The 26071-nt window shown below is 41.9% G+C and overlaps 2 protein-coding genes across 4 annotated transcripts; one reads left to right on the top strand and one right to left on the bottom strand.

Annotated features, from left to right (window-relative positions):
* The first annotated feature begins 604 nt into the window (after positions 1 to 604).
* Positions 605 to 17940, top strand: tmc6b (transmembrane channel-like 6b). Of its 3 annotated transcripts, none has more exons than XM_058639760.1 (21): positions 605 to 694; positions 6428 to 6608; positions 7207 to 7346; positions 8152 to 8316; positions 9238 to 9402; positions 9482 to 9590; positions 9689 to 9773; positions 10757 to 11014; positions 11602 to 11816; positions 11925 to 12069; positions 12268 to 12423; positions 13172 to 13356; positions 13450 to 13534; positions 13674 to 13771; positions 14128 to 14223; positions 14313 to 14388; positions 14712 to 14845; positions 15110 to 15286; positions 16330 to 16408; positions 16519 to 16605; positions 17272 to 17940. In XM_058639760.1, exons 2-21 carry the CDS (start codon positions 6553 to 6555, stop codon positions 17284 to 17286), a joined length of 2526 nt encoding a protein of 841 aa, XP_058495743.1. In that variant the 5' UTR covers positions 605 to 694; positions 6428 to 6552; the 3' UTR covers positions 17287 to 17940. The 3 variants fall into 3 exon arrangements, with proteins under 3 accessions (XP_058495743.1, XP_058495745.1, XP_058495746.1); XM_058639762.1 differs by lacking the exon at positions 605 to 694 and adding an exon at positions 753 to 1044; XM_058639763.1 differs by lacking the exon at positions 605 to 694 and adding an exon at positions 2561 to 2748.
* A 259-nt stretch (positions 17941 to 18199) lies between these two features.
* On the bottom strand, positions 18200 to 26015 carry notum1b (notum, palmitoleoyl-protein carboxylesterase b). Its single transcript, XM_058639765.1, has 11 exons — positions 25141 to 26015; positions 23461 to 23513; positions 23285 to 23380; positions 21480 to 21540; positions 21323 to 21381; positions 20736 to 20838; positions 19952 to 20143; positions 19753 to 19850; positions 19461 to 19608; positions 19304 to 19351; positions 18200 to 19036 (listed from the first exon to the last, which is right to left on the bottom strand). The coding sequence occupies exons 1-11, from the start codon at positions 25512 to 25514 to the stop codon at positions 18694 to 18696; spliced, it is 1575 nt and encodes a 524-aa protein (XP_058495748.1). The 5' UTR covers positions 25515 to 26015; the 3' UTR covers positions 18200 to 18693.
* Between the last annotated feature and the right edge of the window lie 56 nt (positions 26016 to 26071).

Here is a 26071-nt window from a genome sequence, read left to right as displayed (position 1 = left end):
TCAAGTCAAAAACTAATCACCTGAAAGCTAACTAACTGACGAGCAATGTGTGTGTGTTTGTTGATCTTATTTTGTGGGCGAGCCTTTGACTTGAACCTGGTCACACACCAAACAGCCACTGATCCCCCCGTGTATTATTAGCCATAGTCTGGGTGTGACCAGGTATGTACAGGTGAGTCAGGAGGACGGACAGGAAGACATTGTTTGGACTGGTTTTTGTCAGAATGTACCATATTACTTTACTATTGGTAACGGGTTGTTGTTTTTTTACCTTTTATTCTTTGTGTAACACACACTGGATCATTAGTTCCTTCCATAATTTGCGTGTTACATGGTATTTTTGCATTTCAATGGATCAAGCAAACTGCAGGGACGACACGCCAAAGTAGGATTGCACCATGAGTGCCAACTTTGTAGGGGGCGTATTTGACATAATCACAGCATAACATTAGTAGAATAAGGTTTTGCTTTGATTCAGAGCGTGGCAGATAGTTATATTGCACTTGTTTGTCTTTTGTGAACAAACACATGACTCTCTGCTGGGCTTTTATGTTTTCTAAAAACAAAAACCAAAAGATAACGCCCCTCTCTGACGAATGGTTTGTCCCCCGCTGTCCGGTTGAGCGTGCACTCGCCACTGTGACAGACAATCTCTACAGCGGATTGTGGAAGAGCCCACAATGCGTTTGAACGGGTGAGTTATCCCCGTGTTTGTCATTTATTTACTTTGCTTTACTATTTTCGTCTCGATTTATAAAAACCTATAGTTGCTGTGACCTCTGAGATACAACTTTTGGCAGCTGTTACCAAACCTGAAACTGGTTGGACAGCCCGCAGCAGCCTACAACTTTTCTCCAATGACTAGTCGGTTAAAGGTAGTTCGACGACGAAACAACAACACAGATGAGTCGGAGTCGTTTTAAAGACATACATTTAGTCCGTTGTGACCAATGTCGCTGTGAGTTATGAACTTACTTCATTAAATGTTCGGGTGAGTGAGCTGTAGAAGTTCATTGTGCAACGGTTGCAGCGGCGTTTGTTGAAGTAAGTGGTTTATCTGTGTTCATGGAAAATAATATGTTCTGTGTATTCAGTTGAGTTGATGTTTTTTTTTTTTTTTTCCATATCTTTGTTTCCAGTCTCTGTGATTTCGCTACCAGTTAATCCATAATAGTACGTGTTCTGGGCTGAATTAAGTAGGGCTGCGACTATAATGATTAGTTTAAGTAATTCATTTATCAGTTGTTTGGTCCAAAAAGGTTATCACGATATCAGTTTCACTACAGTTAATATCGATAATCATATCATGATAAAATACTTTTTTTTGCTCTTTGGTAAATAGGGCTGCAACTACCCAGCTAACAATTTTTGGTTCTCAGAACGTTCTGGGAACGTTACTTGAAGGTTTCCCCCTAGGTTCTCATGTGGTTGATCCCCTAAAGTTAGTTTTTGGTTGCACATTTGGTTCCCAGAACGTTCCCATAACCACATTTTTCACAACCTTCATACAACCTTTAGAGAAGATTCTCTAAAGGTTCCCAGAATGTTCCCCTAACGTTACTTTTCTACAACCTTCATACAACCTTTACAGAACGTTCTCTAAAAATGATTCAGTTTTAATGATTTCTTTGTTATATGGAGCAAAGAAAACAGAAAATAAACTGAAAATATTCACATTTAACAAGCTAAAAAATCATAAAGCTTGTTTTAATATTGGGAAAAAAACACCAATTATCAGAATGAATGCAGTGTCACAAATGCCAACTACCAGTAAAACCTCAAACACCACCAGTAAGTGGTTAGTAATCGAATAATGATCGATTGATTGTTGCAGACCTAGAGAGATGGGCAGTGTTACGGCTCTCAGTGTAATAACTCTGAAATGATGTATGTTATACAAACATGTCTGAACATGTTAGAGACAGGTGAACTTTTTATTTGGATGCACTTCTTCCCTTGTCGGTCTGTTCACGTCGATGCTCCGCTTGCTGTTGTGTTTTCTGCTGTTTAGCATCAGTCAGCTAATGTCTGCACTGTGCTTCCTTTGTACCAAAACAGTTCCACGTCATCGTCTTTTCTCTCCATTGTCTCCATTTTTATCCTCCATTTCCCAGGCCAAAAATATGATGCTTATCTGAAAAGATCATGGTTCAGACAAGAAAAGTCTCTCTGCTGCCATGTTTACTGTGGCTTTGTGCCCCCTCCTAATCCGTCCATTGGCTTTTGTCAGTGCTGTGGGAACTGTTTGCCGTGCAGTTGCTAAGAGCTGTCGGGGTGGACAAATTCCTTTACACACAAATGCTTTGACCTTGTATCCACTGATAACTAGCCTCTGTTTCATCCTTTTTTTAAACACAAACATCCCAAAGGATGTTCTGTAGTGTTTTCATTTGTGGGGGGTATTGTCATTGGGACTAAATCCATATCCTCTTCACATCTTGCAGCCCTATTAAGAATTATACTATTTATATTGAGCTTTTCTAGTCTTGATGACCACTCAAAGCTGCTTTACACTACAGTTTTGCCATTTACACTCATTCACACTTTTATCTATATCACTGTAGACTAGCGGAGCCGGAAAAGAACCCACAACCTTCGAGTTGAAAGGTTGACTTCTCGCTCTACCACTGAGCTACTGCCGCCCTGGTGCATTGCACAACCAAACTCTGATGCGCACCCAAAGAAGCGAACTCTGGTCCACTTCAAGCGAACCAAATGCAGGAAGCGGACTACAACGCATTGTGCATTGTGGGTAAACACAACCAAAACAAATGCGCATGTACAACGATAGCCGGGAGAAATGACTGAGCCATTGTTGCAGCGTACATGTGTAGTATGTTCACATAAAACTAAATAAAAAAGAACCGATAGGATTTGATTCAGCTCCCTGTTTTGCTCTTATGTAGAGGAAACAGAATTTGCCCTGCATTAACCAATGCGTCTTCTCCTTCAGTAATTCCTGATGTAGCGCCGCGTCAGGCGAGGAGGGGAATACGTTATTTAAAAGGTTTGTTTCGTTGTGTGTGTTTGCTAATTGTGAAAGCAAACTCGGTCCGGTTGAATGTTGCAAGCCCCAATTGAACCGAGTCGCCAATCATATCGAGACTGGCGGACTATTAAGTTTGAAAACGACCCCAAACTCATGCTGAAAGTTATCTGCAACTTTGTTTTCCCAGGATATTTTCTTTAGCAGTCGAGCAATTTCATGCTGACCCCCCTGTCAAGCTTCGCTGTGCACTTGATTGTTCCCCTCTCCTGCACAGTCCCAGAGCACAGCTTCACCATTCGTATACACATTCAAATAAGACACACAGCAAAGCTAAACACTCACTGTCATAGTCAGACTTTGGACTCAGCAGTTTTGCATGACGGTAATGAAATTTGCCAACAAAAAAAGAATAGGAAACAGACACTGGAATGAAACTGTAATATGACCACGGAAGCCTCAGGTAATGACACAAGTGTGTGTGTTAGAGAGAGAAAGATAGAGAGCAGATGTGTGCAGCTGATTTCCCAGGCCTGAACAGAATGAGCTTTGGAGCAGGATTAAGGTTTATAGTGGCAGAATGACATTTCTGAGCCATTCAGTCAGAGTTCTGGCTGATACTCAGAGCTGCACCCTGCTCCATGTATGCGCCTGCTGTCATAGTCACATGAACACAAACACAATGTATTGCCTGTAATTGGTTTTTAAAACACTTTTTAGACAACCTTATATGTTGAAATTCTCCTCCAGACCTGTTACCCATGAATAAATAAAGCTGTTTTATATTGAAGTGATTTTAGACTGTATGTGAAATAAAAAAGACATAGTCTTTGAGTTTGAAAACTGAAGCCCAGGAAGTGAGATGGAAGTAGTGCTTAGCCACCAGGGGCCGAGTCCGCTAACAGATGGTGGACCTTGCCCCAAGTAAAGATAAAAGGCTAATTCTAAGGCTTTGCAAACCAAACATTTTTATTTATTCACTTATACAAACATACTTATGGGTAGTGTATTCCTATTCTCCCAGTAAACTCCCCCTAAATGTTACATGCTGGACCTTTAAGTTCTTTATCGTAAATCTGAGTGGATTCTGTGTGAAACTGGTTATACAAGTCTCCTCCTGGAAAAAATTAACCTTGGTAGAAGATAAGTGACCGCTCAGCAGTTTGGTGTTTGTTGAATGGTCAACTTAGCACGGTTCAGTTTAATTACTGGGTGCTCTTGGGATCAAATAGCAGCTCTGAAGGCTCAGAGGTTCGACTGGAGAAATACTGCAGCACTGGAAGTACCGTCTGTGTTCCTTAGCTGAAAAATACAAAGGTTGGACTTGTAATCATTAGCAAGCCCAACAGATGTTTTTAATGCTGGGAGTCGCATGCATCAGTCGTGCTGTGTTCTTTTGTGGGTGCATGTAAACAGGAAGTGAATATGCAGTTTACTGTAATTGAAGCAGGCATTACAACAGCGTTGTGTAGTCAGACCAGTTGTCATTGTTTGGAAAAATCTTAGTTGTTACTCAAGTACAAAGATATTATGAAAAACTCTCATGAGCCAGTCTAATCTAACAATTACTGTTATAGGTAATACATAATTAAGTAGTATTTATTTTCTGTCTAAACAATAGACAACGTTATTTTCATACAACATGACGTCTAAATATTTGAGAACATTTAATGAAACATCTGTGATGTTTTGTTCGAGCTAATTATGATGTCCAATCGACATTGTCCATTATCTGTGTGTCTCTGTTGGTATTGGATAAATCTGGCAAAGGGGTTTTAGTACCATCTGGATTATATTGCCTTGGATGCCAAACACTCCACTAATGACGTCTGTAGTAATGTTTCAAAGCGTCAGTGGGAGATGTCCTCTCTGGGTTTTGGATGTTTCTTGTGCAGTTGTTGTACAAATCAGAGGTCGATCTTTAGACTAATTAAGCAGAATTTCTGTCAAAACATACAGGAATCAACGTGGCTTCCTGGAAATCATCCATGTGATTTAATACTGACTGTGACCACACACAATGCATCACTTTGTGTCCGTGCATTTATATTCATCACTGGTGACACTGCGACATCTGACTCTGACCACAGTTCTGGATCATAAACAGTGCAACTCTTACACTTGAAAAATTATGTAATCCCACCAGTCAACTTTCCAAGAGAGAGATTGACACCTCAACTTTACCGAAAAGGTCATTGAATGTTGACAGCATGCAAAAACATGCAGTGTTTGTTGCAGTAAGTAACACCCCATTTACTGTTATTAACATTGCTTTTTTTGGATGTTTACTCTTCTTATTTAATACTGTAACCAGTAATGCACTCTAAAAAAAGCATTGTTTGTCAAAGTCTGTATTTGCTAGTATCTAGTCTTGATGACCACTTAAAATAGCTTTACACTACAGTTTTGCCATTCACTCCCATTCACTCACACATTTATCAAATAAAATTTTATTTTTATTGTGCCAAATCACAACAGACATTATCTAAAGGCACTGTATATAGTAAAAAAAAAAAAAGGCCCTTTTACCAGAACCAGACTCAAACGTGTGCAGCCGTCTGTCTCGATTGGGGTGAAAAGAAAAGTGGGGGACAGAGCAGAGGTGGGAGTCGGGGACTTGGAATATTGCTCTATCATTCAGCGGTGTCAAACTCAGTTGCAAATGTGGCCAGAAATTAAAAACTGTGTCCAAGTTGAGGGCCAGCATGCTTTTAGATTAAATAAAGGAACACATTGAGAACAATTTTGAAGTTAAAGATGTGTCATGTTAAAATCTATGACTGAACTCAATGGAAACTTAATGGATACATAAAATAAAATGAATTGATTTACCCATAAGGGCTAAATATCAACATTGGACTACTATTTCAAAGTTACATTAGTATTCAAAACATGTAGAAGAGCAGGAAATATTGTTGAATTCTATCAATGATTTTTCCATTCAAATCAGCAGTATAGTAATGCATTCTTACCCGATTTCCTCTGGTGTATTCCAGTATAACAGCACATACAGGTCACAGTAATTTGCAGTACTTCATTTTTACTCGATGTCAAAAGCTAGTAAATGCAATTGTGTTGTGGCCTGCGGGCCTCAAGTTTGAGACATGCCCTAAATGATTGATTTAAAGAGAGAATGTAGTAACAGATGGAAGATGGTAACCACCGTAATATTATCACCGATTTTTAGCAGCTTTACCTGGGTTTAAAACTGAATTGAATGAGTTGCACAGTCGATTACATAATTACACCTGGACCGTGTTGTAAATAGTTGGCATGCATACAGTCCTTGAGAGTTGTTTCCTCATAATGCTGCTGAAATGTGTGCAGGACAAGCAGTGACATGACAGGAGTGTTCAAATTCCAAGAAGGCCTGCTGGGATTTTTTGTTTCCACTCCACCTCTCATTGGCTCATTGTGTCTCCATTTTTCCGCCTCTTTCAGGTGAGCTGAAGAATAAACATTATGGTGGGAGTGGAGTGCAGTTCTGAGCAGATGAGGGTGTGATCCCTCTGTGACTGGTCCACCAAGAGGGAGAGAAGGCAAGACAGACGGAGAGAGAGCGAAGAATGGCTCGAAACGTTAACTTCGCTCTGGACTACCCTCTCATGGAAGCTGGACTAGAGTAAGTTTATGTTGCTCCTGTTTTTCCTGTTACCGGTTTAGTCGTGAGTTGTGTTGTTCAACATGAAGGCTGTGAGAAGACCAGAGAGTGCTCTTTGATATCTTGTCTCACACTAAGTTAAAAGGCAGAGCCTTCATGTGTTTTGTTGTTTCACAACATGTCACCAACTTCTTACTTCTGTTTGTTCAGTTGAGCACATGTTTGAATAAGTGTCATTTACATACCGTGTGAGTGTGATTGTTTACATGTGAAAACAGGACTGGTTGACCGGTTCCTGCTCTATCTTAGTAAAAGTGCAAAGTCAGAGGGAACTGGACTTACTGTGTGTTTTCTCTTCTCGCTGACAGACAAAGCTGTGTTTTACAGTACATTTAGATAACACAGGAAGAGAGTCACCGGGAAGGCAGTGTTTATTGCACTCTTAAGAACTGAATGAAAAATGATGTCATGCTCTCTTCTGGGGTTATTTGTTTGTGGGTTCCTCCCATGTTATGTTTGATCAGTGGCCAACAATCCTTAGAATCTAGCCTGGCCCACCCATCACACTCTTTCCTCTCCTGGTACCAGTCCCCATGTCCATATGTGTCCCTTCTGCCAGGAGCCCAGTGGATGAGGATGGTGTTCATGACTCGTTCAACCAGCTGATCGCAGAGCAGAGTCAGAATGGAGGACTGTCCGAAGCCTACGAGCTACAGCAGCTGCAGAGAGACCTGGAGGAGGAGGAGGAGGAGGATCGAGGTACTGAGTTATTTTAATAGTACATAATGTGAAACATGTGGAGGGCTGGATTTATAGAGGAGCTATGTATTATGTGGTTCTAGTGGTTATACAACAAGATTTGTGAAGCTCAGCCCCAGTGCTGATGAATCTTATTAAAGCTTGTCATCTGTCCTGTTCTCTTTTGTACAAACAAAAGAGATAGAAATACAAAGGATAGAAATACCTCAGTGTGTTCAGTGATGAACTTAGTCTAATGGGGTTTAATATGGAATCTAAAATTTTAATTATTGTTAAAACCTATACCTACAAAAGAAGACATGAGAGAGTTTGTTTATAGTTGAAATGAAATTTGGAACACATATTCACCATTAACTACGTGCTAACTAACATATATAAGTAGCATATCTAGCCCTTTATTAGTAATTATATATAATTTATAAGGACATACTAACACCTTATTCAACATAACCTTATTCTACCTCTATTAAGACATGAATTAAGATTGTTCCTAAATAAGGTGTTAATACGTGCTTAATATTTACTAATATAGGGCTAGTATGCTACTTATATGCATGTTAGTAAGCACCTAGTTAATGGTGAATATGTGTTCCCTAATTCCCTAATCTATGTTTTAAAAGTGAGATTAACAGTAAATGCCGGTAATCCTTATGGTCATCATGTTTAGATTATTCAGTGACCTGAAAGCACCAGTGGTCATCCATGTGAAAACTTGTGTTTGAAGTAATGCATGTTTGTCCTTTTCAGCTTTCCCAGCAATAGTAATTATTTTTGTTGTTTTTCTTCTCTTTATTTTACTGCACAGATCGTGTGACCTACCTGTCCGGCCCCGGACAAGACTTACGAGAAAGAAGGCGGAGGCAAAGAGAAACTGACCAGCAGGATGATAATCCGACGGACTCTCTCATGAGTGAACGCTGGTCCTCCGCCACCATGAAGATCCTGTCCTCAATGCCCAGTCGCACCATCGGTGAGTCCTACAGAAGTGGAAACACTGATACACAGAGGGCGAATGATAGACAAACAGATATTTGATATTTCTTCTCCCTGAAACAAAATTGGGTGCAAAATGTATCAATTTTTCAGACAACAAAAGGTGAATGTGGCTAATTAAAATGTCGGCTCTTGTTTCTGTTGTGAAAGCTGTTGCAGTTAATGTAAAATGTCAGCATGCACTTGAGTAGAGCCTTGACATTTAACCCAGTTGCTGGTGCCCCGCTGCTACACAGATTGTGTTAAGCAGAGTTTCATGAGGAAGCTATTTCTCTCTCTTCCTGTGGCAGGTCTGATGCTTCAGCGTGTTGGTGAAGATGACTCGAAAGCTGCTGTCACATTCCTTTAGCTGTGCCCCACGAAATATTTAATAGTGTGGCTTTTGACATCATGGTTGATCTTCAAATATTCTTTGTCTGATCTTGTTTAAATCTACACGTTTCAGTGCACTCGCTTGTAGAAAAGGGAAGAATTTGCTTCGTTCAGACACTGGCAATGAACCCCAGCATCTCACATAATCTCTCTCTGTCCCTCAATCTGATTTTAGTGATCACATTGGTCTTTTTGTCGGTCCGTGAGCCGCATAACTCAAATTTTAAAAGAAAGATTCAGATGCAATTTACTGGGGATTGTAGGTAAAGAAGGCAGTATTAGCTTTTGGTGATGTCTGGATTCAGACAGATTCAGGATTGTTTTGACACGGTTTGAGTACTTTGTCTAGTTCTGTCATCAGATATTTATTTCATTTCAACCCATTGAAGGACAATAGATAGTTATGACAAATCCGAAAGCCATGTTTGCAGAAATCTATCAAACTTTGGGAGTTTAGGTGTCATAAGAGACCAAATAAATGGTGCTGGACCTGTCTCTGACCAATATGTTTGCTTTTCTCTGTTAGGCCGCAGTCGGGGAGCCATCATCTCGCAGCACTACAACAGGACCATGCAGCTTCGCAGGCACAAGCAGAGCAGACCCTCCATTAAGGACCTCTCCCGCTCTGCCAGGCCGAGCATACGAGGCTACGGCATGGAGACGGACAACGCCGACACGGATGCTGCAGAGGGTGAGACGAACCACAATTTAGACAATGCTTTATAAGCCACTTAAGTGTGTAACATTGCTTGACACAATGTGTGTTACAGTGACTAAGAGACAGTATTTGGTGAACAACCTGCAGAACCTCTCAGTGAGTGATAGAATCAGGATGCTGCGAGCAATGCCACTCAGTATGGCTGAAAAGAGTGAGCTCAGGTTTGTTTTATTATTCTTATCAAGATTTAATGTTTTTTTGTTTTTTTTTATCTGTCAGTCTTGTTGTCAAGTTCTTCTTGTTGTTCCTCTGTCTACAGGAGTTTAGCATTAAAAAAAGTGAAACGCCCACATCCAGGAAGTCAAATCCCCTGTTGCAGTCGACTCAAGTATTACATCATAATCGTAAGTTGACCGTCGGAAATGTATATCTGCCTTCTACTTCCTGTATTATATTCTCACACCAAAAGGTAGAGTTCATCAACCTCTCAGTATCTAGATTCTATTTCTGTTTTCTATTTCTAGAGAGCTCTGCAGGAATCAAACAGATAGGAAGTAAATTCAGAGGTTCTTCCTTATTGTGTGCAGTTTATCCTTTTAATAAGTTTGTTTGTTTTGCCTTTGGTTTGCTAGCCAGCTGAGATGCATTTGTCCTGCAAACGTGTCTTCCCTTGATGCAAAACCACAGTGGTGGTTAGTGACACAAGTTCCTGTGAGGTGGCAAAGGCAGTAGAGATGCATTTGTATTGCTCCGTGCAGACTCTTAAGTGCAGTGTTGTAGGTGTGGAAATAAATGTGCTTTTTAAGATGTTGTTTTATGTAGTATGTTGTTTTCTAAGGCTTTAAACAGGTGTCAGTGGATAGTCAGGAGAGAAAATGAAATTCTTACAGCACAAAGGGTTTTGTCTTCTGAGCAGCAACTCGGAAAATCCCCTAACCCTAAGTCCAGACACTAGTAGTTGTGGTTGGTGACCCAATGAGACAGATAAAGGAAGCATGACTCTGTGGCAATGGGGGGGGGGGGTTGATTGCGTGTGTGACAGTCGAGCTGAACTATGGCAGAAAGAGACAGCATATTTAAAAACAAGGGCAGCAAGATAAGTGGCTAATGAGGCAGGTGTGTTGCAGCTCTGTTTGGACTATGACTTAAACGCAGTTCTTGGCAGTGACATTCTGAGAATAGCCCACTCGGAGATGATAGAGTGCATGCTTGAGAGGAGATGAAAACAAGTATGAGAATGAAACTAAGATCAAAACATGCAACAGAGTAAACTTCCTCACTGAACTTTTATGAGCTCTTCATTAAACCATGACATTTTCTATGTCATTGTTTTTCCTTTTCCAAAATAAGACTAATACTAAACTATGTCCTTCTCATCTCCTCCCAGGCCTTTAGACAAAGCTGGTACAGCTGGCTGTCCTTTCTGCACTCCCTCCAGCTGTGGCAGGTGGCGCTCAAGAGAGTAAGCGGTCGTTTTGGCACGGGAGTCCTGTCATACTTCCTGTTCCTTAAGACACTACTCTTCTTCAACGTCTTCTTGTTTCTGGTGACGGGAGCGTTCTTGGTGCTGCCTCAAGCGGTGCACCCTCCAGCGCTGTCCGATGAGAGACGCCCCTTCTCTGGCCTGGAGCTCCTCACCGGAGCAGTAAGTTGTGCGCTGCAGAGACATGTTACACAGCTTTCACACACTATGAAACCTCAGATGTTATTGTATTGTAATATGTATTATAACCTTCAGATCAAAATAACAAAACATTTTTAAGCTGCAGGATTACGTTCAAAACTGTGCATCACTGTGTAGAATGACACTTCCTTTACCGGGAACAATACTCTGTGCTCATCTCAGTTGAAAGGGCCAGTGTGTAAGAATTATTATCATCTTATGACAATTGGGATTTGCAATATCAGTCGTCGTTTGAAACTTATCATCATCCAACAGGAAAATTTGGATGATTGACCTCTGGTGTACATATAGTGCACTGATAATTCAAGGTTTTTAGAGATGTGGAGACCATGTGTGTCCTGTGAGTTGAGTAGTAATGACTATTAAAACATATATGTATATAAGTATCATCATAGTTCTGTGTATTTCCCATGATGGAGAAGGTGTGGTGGAGGCAGTTTATTTTTCAAAGAAATTGCTAATAATCCTATTCAGCTTGTTAATTATTATTATTTTTTTATCCTAATTTATCTAACGAGAGGATGTGTGTGCATCTCATTCTGTTTTAGGGATATTTCTCCGACACTGTGATGTACTATGGCTACTACAGTAACTACACACTGCGTCAGCACTGCACAGACGATGGCGACGGTCAGAAGCTCTCCGTGTCCAATGGAACCTCGGTGGAGTGTGTGTTGAGGCACCTGTCTTACAACATGCCGCTGGCATACTTCTTCACCATAGGATTTGCCTTCTTCATCACATGCATCATCCTTGTGTACAGGTACAGAGCAGCTCTGAACACAAACTGTGCAGGCGTTTGCTTCATCCCCACAAATCTGTCATGTACAGTATATATTCTGATGCATATTGATGTGTGACATTCCAACAGCATGTCCAAATCCTTTGGTCAGAGTTTCCGAATCGACAAATCTCACAGTATCCTTGCCATGAAGGTTTTCTGCTCCTGGGACTTTAAAGTCATCAAAAAAACGTCCGTCAAGCTCATGTCTGAGAATATCTGCACACAGCTTAAGGTACGCACACATCCTCCCTCTCTTTGCTCTTGTCTCTGTCGCGTAGTTTTCAGGAATGTGATGAGCTAATGCGTTTCTCCTTGATACCCTTGTTTTCCCTCCCTCACAATATCCATCAACTCTCCTCGTATCTTTCACTCACTTTCACATGATCACCTCTTTCTCTCTGTCTGTCTTTGATTCCTCCTCCCTCTGCAGGAGCTGTTGGCAGAGGTGAACCACAAACACGTCATGATCACTTCGTGTCAGAAGTTGTTGAAAGTCATGGTCTACAGCTTAGCATGGGCTATCTGTATCGCAGGCACCACTGCCTGTGCGCTGAGCATTTATTTCTTCTCTCAGTATATGCACCAGGTGAGCCGGTGGGGAGGAGGTCCTCGGGGTCCAAAGTTAAACGCTTTGTGTCATTTATTCTTTGGGTTTGTCTCGCTTCTGGCCGCCATACTCTTTGTGAGATGCTTTCTTTGGGACCGAGACAAATGGCCGATTGGATTTAGTGTGATCGTCTCTTTCTGCTTTTATGTTTTGATTTAGTCTGAGGTTCACTGGCCATGATCACTCAGTCAGATATTGAAAAGAAATGTGATACGATCCCTAAAACCCTAAATATGACAGATGTCTGCCCCCATGTGACCAGGACATTGAGTGAAGGCTGTAAATATCTTACACACAGTTTTAGAGCATTATTTTATTCAAATTGCTGGTTACAGTTAGGTGTTAAATGCATCAGCACAAATGACTTATTAACAACAAGGTGGACTTTGAACTAAAAAAGGGTTATCAAGCCATCTTTACTTGATACAGTATTATAAGTCTTGAAAATGTCTGACTCTTAGAATTAGAATAGATCTTTATTGTCATTGTCACATCTACAACAAAATTTATAGTACTCTCCAGCTATTCAGAGTCTGTATAAACAAATACATTTATACACAGTCGTTGCATAAACAAACCTATAAAAATTAGTGGTGATTACAATAAACCTTGATCTGAGGACTAACTTTTAACCAGGCATTGTGAGAACAGGCTGCAGTAATACTGGAGAACATCGTCTTGCTTCAAAACTGATCCTTCTGTCTTTGTCTCTTTGTCTTTCCCACAGAACCTCCAGGAAAGATCTCGGAGTCCGCTCAAAGCCCAGAACCCCTTGCTGATTGAGGCCAGTCTGCTGGCTTTGCCCATGCTGGTGTCAGTCATCAACCTGCTGCTGCCCGGCTTGTTCAACCTCGCAGCCTGGATGGAGGACTACCAGTCGCCTTCTGTGTGCACATACGTCGCCATCGGCAGGTTAGCAGAGGAACTGCACGTCGCAGTTTTTGGTTTGCGTGTGAGAAGGCGCAGAGCTGCTGGATTTAGTTGTTAACACTTTTTGTTCTCTAGGAACTTGATGTTAAAAGTGAGCATTCTCGGCGTCCTCTGTTACCACTGGCTGGGTCGGGTGGCTGCCGACTTTAACGGCATCATGGTAATATTAATGAGACAATGTTCTGATACTTAACCTCACAGATGAATGAAGGGATATTTTTCAAACCTTGACTGTTTGTGTTTATTTTATTTTTTTTAATGACTGACTTTGTTATTCTTACTATGTTTGGATGTTTTAGTGCTGGGAGAGTTTTGTTGGCCAAGAGCTTTATCGCTTCTTACTGATAGACTTCATCTTCACTCTCCTGGACACCTTGTTAGGAGAGCTTCTTTGGAGGTGAGCTGAAATGATTTCTCTTGCACCGTTGCGCTTGTAATGAATTCTTCTGCTCAAAAAACCCAGTCGTTCAGTTTGACAGGATACCTTTTTTTTTGTCCCCGCCCACCCCTGCGCTGCTGCTGTATACACACAAATACTCCCTCTCTCATGTCTGATAGTATTGTTCGACAGAGCCTGTTTTCAAGTGAAGGACACGGCAAACAAATGGTACATAATTTCTGTTCACAGAGACCAAACAGAAGCAGAATAATAATAATCACCATCAACAGTTCCTCACTGCATCTTTAAGGTTGAAAGGTTTTCTTATTACATAGAAGCCTTATCATCTCTCCTTCTCCCCTTGCTTCCTGCAGGTTGTTTTCTCAGAAGGTGCTGAAGAGGAGGAGGAAACCAGTTTTTGACATTGCCAGGAATGTCCTTGACCTCATCTATGGACAGACTTTAGCTTGGTACAGCACTTATTGTTACAGTGTCCATGCAGTCTTGCTGAGTGAGGTCAAACTGTCTCTTGGTACTAACAATGCATTTTGATTTGCAGGTTGGGTGTACTCTTCACTCCTCTACTGCCTGCAGTGCAGATTCTCAAACTCCTGTTGCTCTTCTACATTAAAAAGGTATAAATATGATCAAATTGATTGAAATGAAACTGAAATTTCCAAAAGAAAAAAACATTTGGATTGTTAGTTATTTAGTTCTTATTCTTTAATTAATGTTGTCATAAAATTGTCCTCAGTATGTGGACGACACACTGAGTAATGTGTATGCTGGTTGAATAGTATGGAATACTTTGCTCTTTTTCTTATTATTTTAAACACTACCATGACAACACAATCGTATAATTTCTGTCTCGTTTCTCCCACTCCTGGCAGTTGGGATGGAGGCAGTGAACTCTAACTTCACCCTGCTTTTGTTTCTTTTGTTAATTGTTTCCCTACAGAGCAGTGTAATGATGAACTGCCAGTCTCCCAGGAAGCCATACAGAGTCAGCCAGATGACCACCATCTTCATCACCCTCCTCTGCTTCCCCTCCTTCATCGGTGCCTCTGTGTGTGTCACATACACCATGTGGAGGTATGTCCCAGTTGACACAGAGGCAGGAATATCCTTAAATGTTTATTTTTGATCTGAACTGTCATGCTCATGTCATTTCCGAAGCCTTTTGCACGGCAACATGTCAATAGAACGTAATCTGACACAACTATACCAGTGTGTTCCTACCATGTAGGTGGTTGTATTCAGAATAGTGAAGCCACTTTACTGCTACGCAGAGTTGCAATACATAAAGACTCTCGCACTGATTTGACTCGCGTGACACTTGTCTTGTTTTGTTCTCAGTATCACGCCATCCTCGTCGTGTGGTCCTTTCCGTGGACTCAAAACTATGTTCCAGGCAGGAAAACTCTGGGTGCAAGAACTGGAAAAAGATAATCCCAAACTGTCCGTTTTAGCCAGGGCTCACGCTTACCTGGTGGAAAACCCTTTCTTCCTCTTTGTGGGAGCGGCAATCTTCTTGTGAGTGCACACACACACACACACACACACACACACACGTACCTACACACTAGATCAGGGGTCTGCAGCCTGTGGCTCTTCAGCTCCTCTGCAGTGGCTCCCTGTTGCTTCAAAAGAAAATTAAAATGTTTGTCTTTCAAAGTGAACAACTCTTATTTAGTGATGAGGAATAAAAGTGTTTTAATAAATGGACTACTACAAATATGTAGTAGTCACATCCTACTGTGTGTCTACGTCAAATGCGATATTTAAAAACCAGACAAACTTTGAAGTAGGGAGAGCCATTCACAACACTGAAATTAAGTCATACACATGAGGATTCACACACTTATGCCAGCAGTTTCGCTCAAGCATGAACTACATAGTTACATTGTGTTATTTATTTCAAAGTGGGTCACTTTTTATTTGATCAATTTTTCACAAATGGATGTGGACGCAAACGCACGACTCGACAACAGTCTCGGTTTGAACAGAAAAACATCTTTTACTGGTCCTGAACAAAAGCAGGTTTCCAAAAAGCACAAGGCAACACAAGATACGAAAGAGGTCAAAAGGCTACTCGTAACTGATCTTAAATACAGACAAGACAAAAAGGCGACAGCCGCAGGAAACACGCAGGTGGACGGATAACGATAAACAGGTGAAACACATCAGGGCGGGGCAGGTAATCACAGAGGAGGGAAACTCTACAGGAAGCAGGCAATGGTAATTATTTCAAAATAAAACAAGAAACAGAACATGAGACTTGTCAGGATGTCACAGTAAGGACACAAATAGTTGTGTTTTTGTTTCAAAGTAGGCCTACACGTGCCAACACTGCAGCAAACTGTATTTTCTGTTGCTGTACCAACCGGAGTTCTTCCCTTCATATATATATATATATATATATATATATATATATATATATATATATATATATATATATATATATATATATATATATATATATATATGAACAGAAAGATGAGACCTGTGGCACGTCACTTTTCATTCAGGCACGCACGCACACACCTCTGATCCTCTTTGACTTTTGTTTCCACCAGGATTGTCATCTACTTCCACAGTCAGGTGGTAGATGGTCAAAGGAAGATCATCAGTTTGCTACAGGAGCAGATAGAAAATGTAAGACGGCAGTGACACAAGTTACCACTGTGTTTTTTCAAATCTTGTGGAATGAATAATGTAGAATTGTTATGAAACCGATTGAAATCCTCTTTTATCTCCTCGCTCAGGAGGGAGACGATAAAAAGTTCCTCATCACCCGCCTCCAATCCATCCATGAGCAAAAGCGAACGCCCGCACGGAGACTCACAAGTCAGGTCAGTCTGCGACGATGTTTGAAGATGAGACAAATGCCGTTTTTCCACTACATGGTCCCGCCTTGGCTCGGCTCGGCTTGACTCTACATGGTTTTCCATTACAATATAGTACCTCCTCCACGTGGGCGGAGAAAACTGCCGTGACTTTGTTTCACACGTGACGCACACAAACGAGTGACTTGTAAAGCAGTTGTTTTCAGTGTAACTGAATCATTAGAATCAAAAAGATTAGTTCAGTACTTCCTGTATGACCAGAGCACAGACTCGTCCCTCACGATCACAGTGTCGCTAAGTAAACCAGACTCCTCCGTTAAATATTGAGATTTTAGACATTTCTGTGCTAAATGTTAACGCACATTTTCAGGATTTTTTCAAGTATTTTTAGCCGATCTACAGTTCAGCATTGTCCGCTTTGATTCTCGTGTCGGACATCGCGCTCATGTCTCTTCCTGTGACGGCACTCTGACCAATCACTGGCCGGCAGTCTGATGATGTCACACATAGTATCGGCTCAGCTCACTCGGAACCTCGCCACAGCAGGTACTAAAAAAATGAGCCGAGTCACGCTGGGACCATGTAGTGGAAAAGCACCAAAAACTGTAAACTCAGGTGTGTGTTTTGTTTTATTTTTTACTTAAGGTTAAAAAAAATCTCTTTCTCTTTCAGGACTCTTCTTGTTGAGACAGCTTTGCCTGCAGCCGACGAGCACCGTCAGTGACTCCTTGTGGTGGAAGTCTCTCAGCACTGAATGAGGTCTGGAGAAATAGGAAACCTGTGGGGATCATAACTGGAATAGAAGAACACCAATACACAGGACCAAAATCATGTACTACATGATCCCTTTGTTGGATTACACATTTTAAAAAATTATTTTTTTAATGACTGCAAGAGCAAAACAACTTGAAGATACCAGGTGCAACACACAGGTGTCTTCTTCTACACAGATGTACATATAAAAAAAAAAAGCAGTGACGCTGCCAGAATGTCACGCGTGATTTACGACAACATGACTGCACAAGAGGAACTGAGAGAAGATGCAACCATGAGAAATGAACACCTGTGTTTGCAGTTGTTGTTGTTTTTAAACTAAGCAGATCAACAGAGGGATAAAGAACACATGAAACTGATGTCATCTCTTGTAGAAGCACTTTCATACCAACTGTGAACTGTTTTTATTTCTTCTGATTTTATAAATATCTTTTTAATCAGTTTGCAGGATTGTAGGTAAACTCTGGTTTTAGTGGGTGTGAGACGTGTAAATAATGCCTTTTATTTTGGGTGATAACTGTTTTTTTTTTTTACCATACTTTTGTAATTAAATTATGTTTTGTCATATCACGGTGTGTTTGTGTTTATTAGTACACACATGTGTGAGCACTGCTATGATACAAGGACATGTTTGTTACAAACTCAACAGCCTGTAAAACATTATAAACATGACATGCACTATAAACATACAGGGATTACAAACAGTAAGCAAGTTAAAAGTGAATTTGTGTGACCTACTGTGACTATAAGACAATGTATATTCAGTAGAAAAATAAATATACAAGCACTTTCTAAGTGGCCTGAAGAACAGGAAATATTAGTGTAATAATCTTTGTACCTTTTTATTTGTAAATATTACCCATTAAATTATAATTCCAAAAATGAGAAGAGAAAAAAGCAGCATAATTGGTGGAGGGTAGAAACAGCAGCACCAGAGGTTGATTTCTGAGTGTGATACTTGGAGATGACAGAAGAGGGCACCAAATCCCCACTGAGCAATCATGGGTGGGATTTTCAGTCCTGTGCTTCCCCACCATCTCTCTCTCAAGACCTTTTTTTGTCTTTTAGACCTTTATGAATCTTAGCTTCATTTTGTATATATACATACAACACAGCATGTATGTATTAACATTATACGCACTCACACACACACACACACACACTGCGCCACACCATAATAGCATATCTATGTGTTTAAATGGCTCAAACGTTCTGGTTTGTTGTTTTAAAATCATATTTGTCTCAGCTTTTTCAGTTTTTGTTTGTGGTGTGAATGAACCTGGCGGTTTTCATCGTTCTCGTTCTATATATGGCGCCGGCTCAGTTCCCATTGTTGAGTATTCCCAGCAGCTTCCTGGGGTCCATGCCCTGCTGCTGAGCCATCTTCTGCACATCAAAGCCCATGTGCTTCAGGAACTGGATCACGCTCATCTCCTGCCCCGTGAGCTGGTCGCGAACAGTCGGGCAGGTGGGGTTACAGTGAGGCCACGGGCAGCTGTCGATCAAATGTCGGGGGCAGCCTCTCGCCGCTGGGTTCTTGTGCTTCAGGTGGCTGTGGTTGCCGCGGCTACCGTTGATGTGGAGGCTGTCCTGGAGGCTGCGGTCCCAGCAGTGGAGGGCTCTGGGCAGGGAGGTGCCTTTCACCTGAATGTCCATCCAGTAACTGCAGAGGCAGGAGTGGACACACAGGAATGTAACAGAGTGTTACTTTACTATCTGTTTTTTTGAATTTTCCATTTTAATTCCTTAAAGTGTTCTTGTTTAAGGTGTATTTGTCTGCAATCTGGGACTGAACATTTTTGGATTCTAATCATAATGTGAAGTTTAGAGTAATAAAGGGTAGAATAAAGCTTATAATAATAGTTCTCTGTATATAAAGTCAATAGTGGAGTGATTCAACAAATTGATAGTGAGAGTTTTATTCTCTTACCTTCTGGTTATGAGCTCATGAGACAAGCAGGCTGGAGCAAACATGGCCCTGCCAATCACAACACAGAGCCACACATTACACAACGCGGTACATTTTATCTTGTCTTATCTTGTGTGTGTGAGACAGAGACAGAGAGGGAGAGATGTGTCACTCTTACGGGACGTTGCGGAGTGTGGCCCTCAGCTCCTGCCCCAGGTTCTGTATGTATCGCCACTGGCCCTCGTGGACAGGCTGTCCCGTCAGGTGGACGTTGTCGACCGTCAGTTGGGCCTCATCAAACAGCCACTGCACCACAAACACTGGGCCTGGAAGAGGAGAGGGAGAGAGAGAGAGAGAGGGGAAGGAAGCCCCGCAGGTGAGACCCAGCATCATGAACCAAACTCTTGTCTTAATTGTCTGCAGGTTGTCGTTCAGCTTCAAAGACAAGCTCGGGATGTTTTGCTGCTTACTTTTTAAAGTGGGGTAGACTTTATACCCAAAGAAGCAGTTCCACTCCTCTCCGACATGAGCCTGTCTGCAGTTTTCAGGCACCAGTCCGCCCCAGTACCTGCACAAGCATCATTCAAATCTTTTACTACTGCTTCTCTCGAGCTTCCTCCCGATCTCCTGCTCTTCCACCGCCGTCCACCACCACCACCTTCACCTTACCTGATGCCTCTCTTTATGGCCTCAGTGGGGGCACAGCTGATGGTGTCGAGGCAGTCGGTGAATTTGTACTGCTTGTTGTCCAGGAACCATCCGGAGTCGGCCAGGCCTCGCACCTGCACCCCCGCGTGGCCCTGTGACTCCAGCTGCTCAGCGACGTTGTCCACGTTGAGCAGGGCTCCTGTGCCGCCGGCGCTAGTGACAGAACGGTGTCAATCAGCAACGTCAAAATGATTCAAGCCCCCAATTCAAGTTGGGGTGTATTATCAAAATGTACAAATTCAACACAAGAGTATTAAGATAAGATTGCACAGGAACTGGCTTTGCATCCCATTATTTGCAGCGGTTAATCATCGCAAAAGGGTTGTCTTTGACTTTTTCATCAATTTAAGACTGCAGTATTCATTAAAAGTGTCATTTTGTGTTGAATTTGGAGAAACCAAAGGGTAAAAATTAGGTGACTTTATTTTAATCTGGCAGAAATTGAAGACACAATTATTATTTATACTTAATTAGTTCAAGTTAAAGGTGTTCAATCACATGATCCTGTTATATTTATATGATCATATAAATCAGCTGGGTGTTTTTACAGTAGCCCACGACGGACAAACTAGTCATCTTTTGAGTTTTGACGTTAACTGAAGGCTACATTTAGGTTCTCCGACACACTGGGAAGAGAAGTGTGCGGTCAACATTCACCAACAAATACCTTTAAGTTGTTCTCAAAGATGACACATTTTTGCCAATAAACTATGGGAGTTGAGTTGTTTTTAATGGCAGGACTGACCTGCTTCCTGCGAGAAGAAGAACCTTGGCGTTGTCCAGACCTTTAGTCAGCAGCTCGTTCACCACCTCCCTGATGATCAGCGACCCCATGAACGCGTAGTCACCTGTCGATGTGAAACACTTTATATCTGGTGGCCTTGTCGTCGATAATCCAACAATTGTAATTTCCCTTCATACTGATAAGGTGATTCACTCAATTGTGTCATGATGATTTTAAAGATACAAATCCATCCAAAACCCTATAAAGACACCTGACTGACTACTTTAAATAACATTTAACTGGACAATATTACTCTCTCTCTCTCTTTGTCTTTTTATTTTAAATATTTTGTATTTTTATCTTGATTTAATGAGAAATTTAAGGACATATATCTAATGCAATAATGTGGACGGTCCTGTAGAGCTTAATCTGAACTCATTTTATATTGATTTTTAATTACCAATGACCTAAAAAGTACAATATAACAAGCGACTTTAGTAAATCAGAGTAAATTCAAGATTAAGAATAACATGTGTCTGTTCTGTTGCTTTGCCCCTTTAACTTTTCCCTTAAACGTCGACCACATGAATCAGTCTTTATATACATACTGTGATCTGTCTTTGCAGAGGCTCCGCTCCACACGTCACTGGAACAGTACGGGATGAACCTGCAGGAGACACACGGCGACACTGAGCGAGTGTCCACGGCATTGGATTAAACTGACAATGACATTGTAAAGGAGTATGTATGTATGTATGCGCTTACACCATGTTGGCGTTCCACCAGTGCGGGTTTTCCTCCGGCAGAGGAGACAGGATTCCTGTTCCTGTGAGATTCAGACGGTGAGACGCGACATTAGATTTCAACAAACATCATGACTCAAAGAGTCAAAACGGCATAAGTAAATGTAAGGACACTTAAAATACTTTAGCCTACTTGTTAAAACTCACATACCTTTGTGTGTGTGTGTGTGCGTTTATGTGTTACCTCTTCACAGAGACCTTATGAGGCCGAACCTCATTTCCGAGGAATTGGTTCAGTTTAGGGCTAAGATTTGAATTGGGGATGGGTTAAGGTTGGGATTAGGCAACAACTGGTTACGAATACATTTAGGGATTAAGCTTTCCTCTTAGTCCTCATGGAGATTAAAACCTGGTCCTAACCAGGCAGAACCTACCTAGCAATTTGAATTGTGGTTATGTTAAGGTTAGGGATTACACTCAGAGGTGTCAAACTGGCGGCCCGTGGGCCACATCTGCCCCCCAAAATCGATTATATGTGGCCTGCCACTCAGTATCGTGTCATAATGAAAACATGGCCCGCTAAAGAAAATAGGCAGAATATAATGATCCATATTTTTGGTTGTAATTATCACATTATTAACATTAAATATATACATAAACGCTTCTCTGTTTTTGCTGTGTATTATTATTATTTAGCATCATATATATATGTTATTATTCTGGAATATGCATTGTAACACAATATTGTGTTATAATTTTAAGATCATATTGGGGTTTTTTCCCACTTTTTTCCTCTAAACCGCCCCCCTCCCTCTTGACCAGACTGGACGCTCGTTGGCCCTAAGATCATATGAGTTTGACACCCCTGATTTAGGCTGACGCAGAGTCCTAACAAGGATAGCTGTGCAAACCCGTGTGTCTGTGTGTGTTTCCCTATGGTAAGCAAGTCATTAAGTTTCTTTGCTTTGGTCAGCAATTACATGGAGGCATTGAAGAGCTCTGCGGCTGCTGCGCCGGCCACTGGTGTAATGTACACACACAGAGACGGAGCCACGGGCCAAGAGTCATAATCAAACAAGGGCTTCCCTGATGGCCACAGGAAAGAAGCAGAGAGCTCAATCGTTTAAAGATTAATGCGAGCTCGGCTGAAGAGGAAACACAAATAGGTCCATGAATCTCGTCCATTCAGGGGAAGTGTTTTTGCTAAAGAGGAAAGGAAAAGGTCGGCGGGAAGCATGTGAAGAGATGTTCAAAGGTCCGAGTGTGTAAAAATGACAGTCACTGACAGAGGACTTCTCTCTTGTTTTTTTTGTTTTTTTTACTCCGTAGAACAAGACCTTTGCTTTAATACATATAAAAAGCTCATTCTGGTTTTGTTTAAAGCACAGTATGGGACTTCTGCTGCTCGAGGTCTCTCAGTCAAATCAGTAACAAAAGGCCCAGTTTGATGACGTCAGGAGGCAGCGTGCGATCACAAGAAGGTTTGTTCTTTACGGGGAGAGCTTTGGTGGGAAATGCACAGAAGACAGCGATGAGTGGTTGTGATTCATTCACACACTGACAAACTAGCGCTAGTGAATATTTCTCCCCTCGCTCTGATATTTCAAAGAAAGTTTGCCTTCAAAAAAGAGGGTGACATCATTCAAATGACCTTGAATTGGAATAAGGATTTCTGTGGATTTACAAAGTGTCCGGAAAATGTATGTGCTTCACATGAGTCTTGTTGTATGTTACACACTGGACCTTGAATGCAGTTCAGTTTGTGCGTGAGTGCACGGGAGGAGAGGATGTGAGTGGGAATGACGTGTTTGCTTTGTTATTTGTTACCTGTTCTGGTTTGTGGCCACTCTGTGGAGCTCATCAGTCTCCTCATGGTCTCATACCTGCTGTCACAGGTCTGCCTGTTGAAACAGTACCATCCACCTGAACCACGCACACACACAAGCATGTTAACAGGATATAGTGACAGTTGTCTTTCAGTGTTGTTGTCCTTTCTCTCTCACCCTCTAAGAACAGCAGCCACCTCTTGCTGCCTTTAGACTCCTTGATGTAGTACCTGCACGAGAACACAAAAACAAGTGTGAGTGTTTTTGCTCTTCTATGGGTGTCTTTGTGAGGACCAAAACAAAACAGAGAGTGAGGACATTTTTGGCAAAGTGAGGACATTTTAGCTTTAAGACAGACAAATCACCAGCGACACTGCCCAAACATGTCCAACCATAATGCTGTTTTTGAACATTGAGAGACTCAAAAAATGTTTTGTGCTCTTCAAACTTCAAATGTAACACAAAATCTCTTGTTCATGTACAACTGCACTGTTTTTTCTAAGTAAAACGCTCAAATCCAATTCCAATTTTTTTTGTTTTTCTTCATCGTAAACTGTTGATTCACTCTTTTGACGTGCAGTAAATTGCAAATAACTGCCAGATCTTAGTGATAGACGTAGTCTGGAAAAATGGGCAAAAGCACAGGACATTTTTTTGGCCTTTTTATTGGTAAAACAAGCAGAAAAGTCGAGATGGACATTTTGGGACTTGTGTTAAAGGGTTAAAGAGGCTTTTTGAGGGGTTAAAACTTGGTGTTAGGGTTAGGGACTAGGGAATGCATTTGTGTCCTCACTAGCGATGCTGTGCAAACATGTGTATCTGTGTGTGTGTGTGTGTGTGTGTCCATTCATGAACAACACAAGCTCTGCCAGGGGGATGCTACCTTTGATGCTTAAAACATGAAAGATGTGGGCACTGATCACACCACTAACAATCCCAGCAGGAGCCCCTTTAACCTGACCTTCAGAGTTCTAATGGCTTATTAAAAAGAAACACACTCACAGGAAACTAATGATGCTGTTGGCAGGACACACATTCATATGCACACACACACAGCAATGACTGCAGGTTTTCACATGGTCAGTATGTTATGAAATTGATTATCCTTCAGTGTGTATAAATTAGATCAGTATTTCTTTATTAGGTTTAGTCTCTTTGTTTGTGCCTCGTCTAATGAGGAGCTTATACCGCTGCACAGCAGATGCACACACACTGAATTCCCAGATCAAAAATTACTGTACTATCACTGGCAGAGGCCTCTGAGTCTGGGGCAGCAACCTCTAACTCACAAAGCTTATAAATGGTGATTCAGGCACAAGTTAACCAAAGCTACTGTTCGACTTGGATGATGTGAGTGAGATAAGTTTTCCTTTGAGTGTTTGTACAAATCAATTTCTGAATTTGTTTATCTCTAACTGTGAAATGGGAAAAAAATATTGAGCAAAACAAATTGTTTGTTTGTGACCTATTTTTGCACATTTATGTGAATATTAGACCCAGACGCTTTGGTTCATCCAAGTGAAGTGACCTCTACAGGAATGAGATGTGTGTGTGTGTGTGTGTGTGTCTCCCTCCCTCTCTCTCTCTCTCTCTCTCTCTCTCTCCCGCGGCACTGCGCACTGCAATCTCTCTGATCTGGGCCTTTGATCCATTTTGGTCACACCCGCAGTGACACGAGAGCGAAGGGCAAAGAGGGGAACCAGGCTGCCCTAGTAGTGACACACGTGTGGGATGTTTTGTTGTTGCTTTTAATCACAAAACAAACTCGTGTTTTTTGTTATTTATAGCGCTCATATTCTAAGTTTCTAACAAACTGAAGAAGAAACAGTGCAGTCCACTTTCGTGTCACCCACTTACCCCGCAGGCGACCCGTCATTACAAGTCACAGACACGTTCCTCAAAAAGTGTAACTTCATGTCTTGGTCCAGTTTCTGCGCAGAACACGGGTACAGCGACTGTGCCAAGTTCTTTATCTGCACCATGAAGTTGTCCATGTTTCCCTCCACAGCTGTGAAGTCTAGAGGGAAGCTCTCTGGTCCTTCCACCCGCTCCGTGTTCACCGGAGCCTGCTGCTGCTGCTGCTGTTGCTGCTGCACACGCCGAGTCTGCGCCCGACCGCCGCGCACTCTCCTCGCCTCCACCGGTGCGCTCATGTGGAGGAAGAGCAGCAGCAGACAGGAGCGCACAGCGCACAGACTGACTGAGCGTCTCGCCGCACAATGACCCTGCATCTCTTATCTGTTACTGGAAAACGTCCCTCGAGTACGTGCGATGAGTGTGAATAAAACACAGTATGTCCTAAGAGTCGATGGAGAGTCGCGACATCACGCGAAAGCGCGCGGACACCATTTGGAAACAAATGCAAGGTGAAAAGCTGAAAGAGCGCGTGTTAAAGTTGTCCATGTCGCCTCAGAGGACAAACATCTGGTTTTCAAATTCACAACGAACACACGTGAGGTTGTCTCATCTTTTCAAGTCCCCAAATTGTCCGCAGTTCATCCACTATACAGATGCGTAATTACGCGCGTGAGAATCCGCCGATAAACCGAGTTTCATCAGCGCACATGCGACGACCTGTTGACTCTGGCTGCTTGTCCTCGCGAGCTGAGGACGGAGAGGGATTTTATTTGAAGTACCCCCATCCTCTTCCTCCCCCTCCCCGCCTTGTGCCTCTCACTCCCGCGGGCCAATCATTATTATCTTTGGCTGATGCTCCTTGCGGGACGTCGCTCTTTCACTATAAGCGCGTGTATGGCTATAGCACGCCCCCTCCAGTCGGTTCACTCGC

Source organism: Solea solea, chromosome 10, assembly GCF_958295425.1.
Source record: "Solea solea chromosome 10, fSolSol10.1, whole genome shotgun sequence".
NCBI lineage: Eukaryota > Metazoa > Chordata > Actinopteri > Pleuronectiformes > Soleidae > Solea > Solea solea.
This window is presented reverse-complemented; position numbering and strand designations above follow the sequence as displayed.

Excerpts from the sequence above, each read along its gene's own strand:
- tmc6b (XM_058639760.1), top strand. The coding sequence starts at position 6,553 with ATGGCTCGAAACGTTAACTTCGCTCTGGACTACCCTCTCATGGAAGCT. Across the intron at positions 6,609-7,206 it reads CTCATGGAAGCTGGACTAGA|GAGCCCAGTGGATGAGGATG; the intron begins GTAAGTTTATGT and ends CCCTTCTGCCAG. Across the intron at positions 9,403-9,481 it reads CGACACGGATGCTGCAGAGG|TGACTAAGAGACAGTATTTG; the intron begins GTGAGACGAACC and ends TGTGTGTTACAG.
- notum1b (XM_058639765.1), bottom strand. The coding sequence starts at position 25,514 with ATGCAGGGTCATTGTGCGGCGAGACGCTCAGTCAGTCTGTGCGCTGTG. Across the intron at positions 20,144-20,735 it reads CTTCTTCTCGCAGGAAGCAG|CGCCGGCGGCACAGGAGCCC; the intron begins GTCAGTCCTGCC and ends TTCTGTCACTAG. Across the intron at positions 19,851-19,951 it reads GCCATAAAGAGAGGCATCAG|GTACTGGGGCGGACTGGTGC; the intron begins GTAAGGTGAAGG and ends ATGCTTGTGCAG.